Here is an 11,671-nt window from a genome sequence, read left to right as displayed (position 1 = left end):
TAGGAAGCATTTCTTTACCGAGAGGGTGGTCAAACACTGGAACAGGCTTCCTAGAGAAGTGGTTGATACCTCAAGCCTGCCAGTATTTAAGAGTTATTTGGACAATGCCCTTAATAACATGCTTTAACTTGGTCAGCCCTGAATTGGTTAGGCAGTTGGACTAGATGATCGTTGTAGGTCCCTTCCAGCTGAAATAGTCTTTTCTATTCTATTCTAGTAGCAAATTTCTGCTCTACAAAGAGTCTGACTTTAAAAGTTGAATTCCCTGAAAGTGTAACTGGCTACAATAGTACTCTTCTTGTCAACATTTTGAATAATCTACTTTTCCTGTAGTGCGGTACCATCCTAAAGAATTCTAGAAAAACATGCAGTCATACACTGGTCCTTAAAGAATGGCTGAGGAGCAGTGTGTGTGGATGCGCGTGAAATGCTTAAGGTTCCTACCGAAGATCTTTGTTTAACTTACCTCCCTGACATTGGCTTGCCAGAAATCTTAATACAGAAGTGTTTCCCAAGATATTGCTGATAGACTACTACCAGAATGCCTATTGATTGTTAGGAGAATGAAATGTATTGATAGGCAATTACAGTTATCTGTGTTATGAAGACATCAATCTATAATTATATATTGAATTATATAAATATATATATTTTATATAAATATAAAATCATATAATATATTTACTAGATTATATAATATAATAAATCTGGATGGAATATTAATGTACCAATCTCTATTTGAGAAATGCTTAGCTTTCCTTTCCAGAAGCTTTAACGCTTAGAAACCCTATTTTAATTTCCATCTAATCAGCAAAGAATAGTATTCAATGTAGAAGTATCACAATCTCTACTGTTTTTCTCTTGAATTTGTAAGCAGTGTGGTTTCCAGGTTTTGACTCTTTTTTGGTGTTTTATGTTTCCAAAATCAACAGAGACATCTTATCAGTGGGTGGCTGTAACCGTTTCTGTCCTACTCATTTATCCTCCCTTTACCTTTGCAGGAACTGCTCAGCTGATCATGAGGGAACTGTTTATCTGCCACAAATCACAGTTTTTTATTTTAGAGAAAGCAGACATGAGTACTAGTTTGTGTTGCTATTGCAGGCTGTAAATGTGGAAGTTCATTCCTCTTGGAAAGGGACAGAACAGACAGGTAGAGGTAGAAACTATTGCATCTGTCCCAAGCAAGCTGTTCCTTGCAAATCCGTAGTCTGATTTGTTTTCTTGCTGTTCCTTTGATGCAGTGTGATGACAAAAAAAACAGTAGCCCTTGGCTCTTCAAGGCGATTTTGTGTGCTTTTCTATTTCAATTTCTCTCATTTAATTGGTTCTTCTTTGCTTCTGTGAAATTACCCAGCAATTGTAAGAAAAACAAAGTTAATAAAAAGCGAAGCAAAAGGAAAACAAAATTAGAGCAAATGTGCTTGCAAAATTACCCAGATTTGTAATTTACTTGTAAATTACCTGGGCAAGAAATACTCACATTAGCTATAGAGAAATCACTTGTCAGAATTGCCAGCAGCCTAGATACTGATGACCTGTAATGTCCAGAAGTATCTATCAGCCCATTCCTGATCCAAATCCAATTCCTTCTTGTTCCAAATTCATTTCCTCTAGTTACTAAGCATATAAATCCGTTGTACAGAAGATGCATGCCATTATAGCAATATAATGAAGCCTGTGATATTATACCAACTTTGTATTAAGCTTATTGGCACAACTTTGTGTGGAGGAATCTCATATTGGTTTAAATGTGTCATATTGCTTCATCTTTTACAATTTAAATTGACATTACAGATTTCAGATGGATAGGAATATTCATTTGAAAAAATTTTGCATCAGTTTAACAAAATTAACTTATTGCATTGGTACAGTCTCTGGGAGATGGTAAACCCTGTGACTTGAAAACAAAGACTTTTAGTGATAAATTACATCTATGTTTCACCTGTTCAACATTCTGCAATCTGACCAGTGTGCAGCTTATGCAGGTCTCAAATTTAAAAATATTCCTTTCCATACACTTCCTTCTTAAATCGTTCTTTCTTGCTCAAAAACAGGACACTTTCAACCTTTTGCCACTGCATCCATGAGCTATTTAAATATTCAGAGGATGTAGCTGATCAAGTGTAGAACATTTCAACCTCAAAAACTTCAGCCAAATGCAAAAACAATCTTCTTTAACTTTTGCTATATATTGTATATCATTTTGCCATATATATATTATATCATGTACCAAGGAGCCAGGCACCTTGGTCTTCCAGTTTGCTGGTCAGTATGCAACTATATGGGACCATTCTATTTATGAAGAATATAGTATATCCCTGTCATCATAATCTTTCAAATAGTTTTTTCTCTCCTGAGAAAATTTATATGTTTCTTGAAAAAGCTTGAGACTTGATACCCAGATAACCTCACCTGAATACATCATCTCAAATAAGATAGCTTGAAAGACAGCAAAAGAAAGTAAGAACATTTCCTTGATAGCCATTACAATTTACAAATAGTCCAAATTCTGAGTTTCCTTTGACCAAGATACATACTGAATAATTCTCACTCTGAACAAATGATCATTTGCAGGTCTGTAAGAATGGCATGTTGGATAGCAGTTTGAAAGCCCATTAAATAGCTTCACTTTATGAGTGAAAGACCTAAAATTGCAATCAATTTTAGGTAGAAATAACTGCAGCTCACTTCAGATGGGAAATAATTTTTGATATTTTCACCCCAGTCCAAGTGGGTCTGACTCTTGAAGTAACACAGCAATGAGCAGCTTTCTGGTTTTCCTTTCTTAAAATCTGAATTTGCCACCTTGCTAATAAGTGCTAGATTGTAACTCATATTGATCTTACAGCTGAAAAAAAACTTATTTTTGTTCTAACACAAACTTTTTTTAGTGATGGAAAAGTTGTAGGAAAAGGAAATAATTTGCCTTCTAGGTCTTATAATGAGGCTGCCAGCTGGGGGGCTTTCATCAGTCTGCCAGAAAATTTAGCGATCATGCCTTAGCATATGATGCTTATACTATTTTAATAATTTTTCAATATAGGAAAAAGCTAAATTTTAGAAATTAAGTTGGGTCCATCACTATCCAGTTTTTTTTACAAATATTTCTTTCCTTTCCAGAATAACAGTTAGTTCATTGAACATTTCTTCTGTGCCTGCCTCAAGAACATTTCTGCTCTGCATCTGCCTCAAGACCTTCACAATTGCTGTTCTCTTTACAGTCATACCTTCTTAAAAGTTACATCCCACACAGATGTATAAATCATATACCTTATTCTTCACAAATCTGCATTCTTGAATTATTTTACTTTAATGCAGAATGAGATTTGAGAAGCTTTAAATTGCAAAGCATATGAAACTACACTCCTAGATTCAGCTGCAGAATACACGATCTCATATATGAGGGGTGGGTATACAGAGTGGGTGTGAATGCATCAAGTTTATTTTTAAGGATTTGAGAATTTGTTGTCATAAGAAAGAGAAGATGGTATAGTGCAGATGCACAAGTTCTTATGGTTAAGTTAACTTAATTCAAAATCACCTTCCTTGGGAATAGCCATCTTCTTTACAGAAGGGTCATTAATATTTGTTAATAAAACAAAGCAAAAAATTGTCCTCATTGACAGGGAATCAATCTTTTCACATATATCCCTTGTTAATCAGCTGTTTACAGAGAGGCTTAGAAGAGCTCACATGGGGCTGGCTGGACTACTATTATGATTCTGATCATGTTTTATATGTCTTGTGTCCCTTAAAAGAAAAGTTAGGATACGTTCCTTAGATTAAAAATTCTGAACTTTTTTCTCCTGAGAAGACTAAGTGTGACCTTCAACAGTGTCAACAGAAAAAAAAAAAAGGTTCTTTCATCAGAATAACTGAGGTGTTTTAAAAGTTTGAAAATAGAGTTTTGAGAGAGCTTACTTAAAAAGTTCTTGCTGAAATAAAGCTTAGTAAGCAGCCCTACTAATTCTGAGTACCTTACCAATGTGTTCCATCATTTCATACATTTATGTAAGTAAAGGACAGATAGGACTGATTGGCTGACTTTCTGAATACTATTAAAGAAGAGCTGGGTGGTTTGGGACAGTAATGTTTGGAGTTCATATGCAGAAGTTCCTACTTGTTGACTTCTGCAAGAGTTGGAGGTGTGGTGTAGTAGAGAGATACCACAGCTTAGAAGATACTGTTTTGCCCAGTTTACAGACAGGGACTGAAGGTATATTTGCGCATACACAGTCTTTCTAATTTATATTTGTATTTCATGGTGTCCTTGAGATCAGCTTCCCAGATGACCCAAAGGTGTGGTATGTGTGCCTTCTGCAGCAGACGGCACACAAGCACACCAAGCCACAGCTCTACATAAACTCTGCAATACAGGTAGGACACTCATGCCTCTCAGGAACTGGAATGCCTCTTCCACAAGAGTAATGCAAGGATGTTTACCAGGAGGGCTGTCCTTCTGCATTTTGGAGTACAGACTGTCTGTACTGGAGTATATCCCACCACAGGACAACTGTCTGAAGGGGATAGATTGATCATAGTGCCCTCTATGCCCCTTAGCTTAGATAAAAAATGTATCTCTACCCTCCTGTTTTGACAGCAAAGCTGTTTGGTCAGTAAAACTACATTAAAAAGCCTTACCAGACTGCCCAGACCTGCTCTCTGTGAGCTCAGAGCTTCCGCAGCCATTTGCAGTGGCCGTTGCCAGGTGGCATGGGTGAAGATGACTTGTGCATTTCATCCATTGATGGTTACTGTAACATTGTTGCGGCTACTCCCTACTTGATCCTCACCGAATAGCAGCATGTGTCCAGCCAGCTCTCAAGCACGTGTTAACACCACCCTCTGCCTACCAGGAGTAAAAAAAAAAGCCACAGTTACAAAAGCAAAGGGGATTCGGACAGGAATGAACTTACCTTAGATAAAATACACTACCTGGATCTTGACATACCTTCCTAGCCCCTCCCAACCCCAGTCTAGCTTGATGAAAGTCTCAGTCACTCTGAAGCCTTCTGCTTGTAAAGGACTGCAAAGTTAAGCTAAAGCTTTGTTTTTGAGCCCGATTATGGTCTTGACCTAGAAGAATGGGATTTTTTTGTTTTGGTTTGGTTTTGGTTTTGGTTTTGGGAAGTGATGCCTTAGCTGCAGCCAGAACAGCTGCATCACTTCCATACTAGATTAGAAAGAGCGCACTGTGCTTTACCTGCTACCATAGCATGCTGTCAGTGAAGTTACAGGGAGACCAAATCTGGAAAGATCTCAGAACCCCATTCCCAATGAAAACTGAAGAAAGTGCTAGAACACAAAGATAAAAACTTGATCTGGTTGTAATGAAGGGGAATTCAGTCTTTTACATCAGGAACAAGAATTGAGCCATGGGGTTGAATCTTTCTTTGAAGTAGTTCAACTACTCCAAAACAACTACTAACTCAGCTCTGATCTTCAGGTATTGCTTCTTTTGGATTTAGGAGGAAGTTGTCTGCTAAGGACGGCCCCAACAGGTGCCCTCCTCTTTGTGAAAAATCTCTTCTCTTCACCAGAGAAGTTTTGTCATTCTCTTCTCTCCATGCAGGACCAAACCTTGCTTTTACCATAGCAGTTGGAATTAAAGTGATGACAAAGAAGGGGCTACTGCTAGTTAATAAAAAACCCCTATGTCAGCAGTCTGATTTGCCTATTCAACCACTTGCTTTTGATGATATGTGTTAATTTTAGGTGATAGGCCCCTTTTGGGGTGTAAGAGGGTGGCATCTTTTTCTACTTGAAACTGAACGATGAATTCTCTTTTATGCTACCTTGTGGTTCTTCAGCAGCAGCTGAACAATAGGAAATGTGGATATCTTGACCCACTAACAAGCCTCAGGGCTTTGACATGTTCTCTACTGCCGCGCTGCACAAAAGAGAATTTTCCTGGGTAAGAGCTATCAGCAAGGGTGCTCCTGACTCCTGCAATGTCAACATTCAAACTGATCCTTAGAGTCTGGGAGTGAGTGTTTGTGTTTGCAACTTGTTTTAAATTTGTTATTCAAATACAAATCAACTATTTACACAAGGATAAAAAAGGCAGAGTGAGCTCTGAGGAAGGTTATGTTAATATTGTATGTAAAAACCAGAAATAAGCAAAGTGTTAACATGGCAGATCTCTGTACAACCAAGGTAGGGTATATGTGGTAAAAGATACCAGTATCTGTGTGTGTAAAAATGCTTATGCTCTGAAGCATAAAGTAATATTGAAAAGCTATAAATGTTTTTTATCTTTTTACTAAGGTAAAGGACAGCATTTTTTGTATGTAAACTCATCTGCCCAGAAGGAAGGAAACAGAGCGAGGATAATTACCACCAAACTCTTCCCAGCTAGCTTCGGGGTCTGTAGGGTTCGTTTCTGGTTCTGGATTTTTTCTTCTAGGCAAACAGGAGTCTTAAAGGTAAGAGAAATAGCACTTCTTCCAGTAGTAATATTTGCTTTAGTAGTATTTGCATTTCTGTGTCTAGAAGGAGCAAAATCTCAGAGCTTATCTTAACATACTTCATCACAACTTCACTGCAGTTACACCTATATACAAAATTTTTGCTGATAAGATCAAGTGACCATTCTGTTTTAGTTTTAATTCCACTTGAAGTTCTTTTGCTACATAAGTAAGAATTAACATTGCATGTTTGACTGACATACTTAAACCTACCAAACATCAGCACAGATCTTCTCTGCACAATTACTCTTTAACATAAAATAGAGGCAGTTTCCAATGTTTAGGACAAAAGATGTGGTTTAAAAGAAAGTTTTAAACATATTAATATTAATATCACCATGTATGGAGGGTGTTTGATTAAAATAACTGGAAATAAAGCATTTAACCATATTAACAATTACAGCTCAAGCTTCCATGAAAATGCCTTCTTGCTGTTCCCCAAGCATCCTTAATGGGCACACTTTTAGTTGTTCAGTACCCTAGTAAAAGTCCAAGCAGTATGTGAACCTTTGGCAAACAACTCATTTCATGTGGCTCACTGAATAAATATGTTACATGGGTGCCTTTTTTTGAGCAAGGCTCCTCTCTGTGGCAGTTTGTTAAATTTTGAAAATACAGGTTATGTCAGTTTTACTGTGTGACAGAATAAAAAAAATTGCATATACTATCAAAATCCTGAACTAAATTAGTCTATGTTAAAAGTGAGCAAGAATATATTTGTGGTCTTGGACCTGGAATTAAGTCAGAAAGTTTGGACCACTCTTTTTGTACTTACTCTGTTTGTCTTTGGTCTGGTTCTCCACTATAAAGGACAATCATAGCACAATTCCATGGGATTACAGTGCAGTTCAGGTTGGAAGGGCCTCAGGAGGTCTCTAGTCCAACCTTCTGCTCAAAGCATGGTCAGCTACAAGATCACACTAGGTGGCTCAGGAATTTACCCAGTCTTGAAAACTCCCATAAATGGAGACTATTCAACCTCTCTGGGCAACCTCTGCCACTGTTCGACTGTCCAGCATGAAAAGGCTTCTCCTTATATCCAGCCAAAGAATAATGTTACCTTTCATTCCACCTTTTGTCTATCTTTTTGTAAGCAATTTTTTTCAGGATGGCGTTTGCATCTCATTTTTATCTCCAGCACCTACTTCATGGGTACTCTGAGTATTGCTATAAACTTAATTAATAATAACAAAGAAAAAAACTTGTATTACGTGAAGTTAGTATAAGTAGCAGATACTTCTGCTTTTCAAACATATAAAATGAGTTTCAAATTGCATTATTTTAACATTTCTTTCTATTCAGTGAATAAAAATGCTCAAAATTTTTTCTTCCCAAAGATACTTTAGTTATTTAAGATGAATTTTTAAGAAGAATTTATATTGCAATCTTCTAATTTTATTATCTGAATATAGCTTTTAAAATACTCCACCATGTCTTCAAGTCCATTCTTTCCAGTTTACATTATTTATCCTTCCACATACACAAACTTTGCACATTAAGACTAAGAAAACAAAATAGTAGGTAAAGGTCGAGAGCAATTCCAGATTAAATTGAAGTAAAAAGCAAACAGCAATTGCTTTTTGGATCTGTTGGTAATTGAAATACTGTGAGATTAGCTATTTGTTTAAATTCGAGTATCCTGGACATTATAGCATGCAAAAATGCAGATAAGATTTTTTTGAAGGAGCTTCTGAAGTTTTTCAAGCATCACAGAACACTTAGAATTAGTAAGAGATGTGTGTTGTGGCCTATATGTGAGTTAGTAGGCAGACAGCCAAACAGAGACTGTTTTTTAATTTTTTTTGCATTTCAAACAGACTAGTTTAATTAACTCTCATTACCTTCAGTTTCATAAAGAGATCCATAAAGAAATGTCTTACTCCCACATACAAATAAGGTTCCCTGTTTATGGATTTGCAACTTGTACTCTTTATGTAGGAACAGATAACAATATCCATAACAGACTGAAGTACTCAGCAAGGATTTATCATCCTATCACAAACCAAATTTACCCTTATGGACGTCTTGCTTTTTTCTATCAAACTAATAGTGTATTTCAACATCAACTGTTGCTGTTATTAAATCAAGAATATAAATGAACTGTAGCCATTTAAGTGAAAAAAAGCCTAAAAGAACAAAAAAGAAAAACAAAACCAACAGCCCAAAACTTCAAAAGCTCAGTGAGGATTTTTGTTCAGGTTGCACTGGAGGTGAAAAAAGTCAAACTGTAGTAGGAAGTCTGAATAAAGTGTTAGAATATAACAACATCAGTACAAAAGCTGCTGTTATTACTATTATCTGAAATACAGCTATCTTGTCAAGTCTGAATTTAAAAAAAAGGACTGCAGAGATAGATCATACTGATATATGTGATTAAAACGACATACAGGGAATCTGTAAAAAAGAAAGACAAAAATGAAGGATGTCTTGGTGTAGGAAGTAGATGTGGTAGAACTACACAAAATAATGTGAAGTTATGGGAATAATCTTATTTTTACCCAGAAAAGGAACTATTCACTGATAATAGAGAAAAAGGAATTAAAAGTGCTTCTCTTCTGTATTCACAATGCACATTTCAATTGCAGAATTCTATTGTCATAAACTCTGTAATTTGTTCATAGGGAAACCAAAAGCATAGGTTTTTATTATCTTTAAAAAGGACACAATGTTTACAGCAACTCTTGCATTAACATAGAATGGATGCTATTTAAAAGAGATCTGAATACTGGTGCTTCAGGACATTAGTCAACTGTTAGCCAAGAGGAGAAAAAAGTTGTTTCATAATGTTTAAGTACAAAACCACTAACTTTCCTTAGCAGTATATGGTAACAGCCTTTGAGAGGTGAGTTATTCAGCACTAAATACATGACTGGACTAATATATCAATTAATATGCTCTGAACAAGAATAACTCTGAATATTAACAATTTTTACTGCATTATATAAATTTAAAAAATGCATTTCTCTTTACATTTTTATGACTATTCAGTTGCATTTAATGAAGAAGGAGAGAAGTTTCAGCAAGAAATGGAAGTGATTTTCACATCTGTTTCATTCTAATGGGGATCCTATTGGTCATCTGTCAGAGAGGTAGAAAACATTCAGCTTTTATTAAGCTTGAGCAGTCTGTCTTTGTCCGTTTACTTCAGGAGTTTGTCATACAGTTGAGAATTAAAACCAAAATTAATTCCCAATGTGATAGTATAATTCTAATATATCAGTTTTCTGCCTTGGTATTTGTTGATACTAACAGAACTGAGGTATAGTAAATTTTGGTATAGGACAGGTAAATTTTACTAAAAATGACTAATTTTTTTATTACTTCAAACTTGTGTTTAAAGAAATAAAGGGAAAACAGGTAGAAATTTTTTTAAAGTGCTTCTCTATTGTGACAGTGAATTGTGACACAATTTTGCTAATCTGATTTGTGGGCTTTAGAGAAACAATTTCAGTCTGCCTCTGGTGTAGCTTCAGCCCAAGGAAGATGTGCAATGATGACTGCCAAGGAATGCGAGGAGTTCAAAGGCATGATCTTAAGGATGTAGAGCAGAAAACATAGTATCATTATTCACTGAAGTGAATCCCACTGAAGTCAGTGGGAAGTTTCCTCAGCTGACACAAGTCTCTGGTGCCTAGTGAAGTGAAAATACAGGTTGTCTTTCATAAGATTTTCCTGCTCCCTTGGCTGGTGATTAAAGATGATGGTGATGATGGGAGAATACACTTCTTATTATGCACCCTTCAGATCCACATTGGCTTCTAGGTTATTAGGCAGTTAATTAACCTTCCAGATGGAACATAGTACCTTCCAGCATGCCAACTGCTAGAGACAGGCAAGATCAGGAAGATAATACGTTGTCTTGAAAAGTCAACATGAGGGTACAGCATAGCCACATGAGCTGTAACTGCAGATGACTAAGTAGAAAATAGCAGTTTATATTTCATGACCTTCAAAAGTACATGCACTTTCCCCATCCCCAAAATGAAATAGAAATTGAAAAAAGAATTCTGGAGTTTCTAACACACAGAACATGCTGTGGAGAATTAGAACTGAGTCATGATTTTAAGGCAGGGAAATGGGATTTGCTAAAGAATGCTGTTCACATAGGGACTAAAAATGAACCATCTGGCAAAGGAACCTTGGAGAAAGACCAAGAAGCAAGTATAAAAGCTTCACTCATGCATTCGTTGCATGCAGATTATCGCACTAAATTCTTCTTAAAATCGCCGTGAAGTGTGTACTGGGTATCTTCACTCCTGAGCTTTTCACTCTGCAGTGAATGAAGTGATAGCTCTATTTTTGTTGGTTCCTATTCTTTGTGATTTTGATTGTGTGTGCGATCTAGAAACAGTGTCAGCACAGAATGAGGAATAGACAGATATAGTGACTAGTTAGTACAATACATGCTTATTACTTTTAAATTAAAATGATGGGATTTAGCCCACAACTAGATGGGTATTAGCTGGAGCACAATCTCCCCAGACTGACAGATACAGAGTTGTTAAATGGGACTTTGCTACAGGTTTTTTTTCATCACATGCCATAGAGTGGGATTCTTCTTGCTAGCTTTTTCCTCTTTCACATGTTATATAGTTTCCACTACCAGGCTAGCTTGTACACAATTCATAGGATGCTGTGTAAGGAGGTGTTGGAGTCTCTGGAGGCACTAAGCACCACACAGCTGTAGCTCTCTGGGGCTCTAGGGAGCTCATATCCATGAGAATTTGCTCTACCTTTCGTGTGTCGTGTATGTTTACACAGGCCCCCAAAAATCTTGTATACGCTAAACATACTTCCTGACCCAGAAGATGCTTCAAACTCTCAGTTACATGGGTAACCTCAGGGGAGAATACAGTATTACATCTTATAATTATTTCTTCACTTTCTGTGGACCCAATCTCTGAGAGAATAAGGTCTGTATCCCCAGCTAAAGAAATAGATTCCTTGGGCTTCCTATTTTTCTGAACTCCATTGTAATCTCATTTAATTTAGCATATATTTTAAATTATGTATTATTCTTTTAGAAATTTCAGCTAAAATTTTTTGAAGATGTGTAAGAACACAGACCCTTTCCTGACTTAGTTATGGATAGATAAAGACTTGGAGAAGTGAAGTAAAAGTATTCAGGAGTACTTTGACAGAAAGTGGTATTGAAGGATTTCCCCAGGAGTGTACATGAGAAAAGCAGAGCTGGGGGCTCA

At 36.5% G+C, this 11,671-nt stretch overlaps 1 protein-coding gene across 1 annotated transcript in view; it reads left to right on the top strand.

Moving 5' to 3' along the window:
• Window positions 1-11,671, top strand: part of MALRD1 (MAM and LDL receptor class A domain containing 1) — a 306,398-nt gene that overhangs the window by 212,471 nt on the left and 82,256 nt on the right. Inside the window, exon 32 of the mRNA XM_019470989.1 lies at window positions 6,271-6,428. Coding sequence (XP_019326534.1) covers window positions 6,271-6,428 — 158 coding nt within the window. The remainder of the gene's footprint in view (window positions 1-6,270; window positions 6,429-11,671) is intronic.

This window comes from Aptenodytes forsteri, unplaced genomic scaffold, assembly GCF_000699145.1.
Source record: "Aptenodytes forsteri isolate BGI_AS27 unplaced genomic scaffold, ASM69914v1 Scaffold336, whole genome shotgun sequence".
In the NCBI taxonomy this organism is placed as follows: Eukaryota; Metazoa; Chordata; class Aves; order Sphenisciformes; family Spheniscidae; genus Aptenodytes; species Aptenodytes forsteri.
Note: the sequence above shows the minus strand (reverse complement) of the source record. Positions and strands in the feature narration are given on the sequence as shown.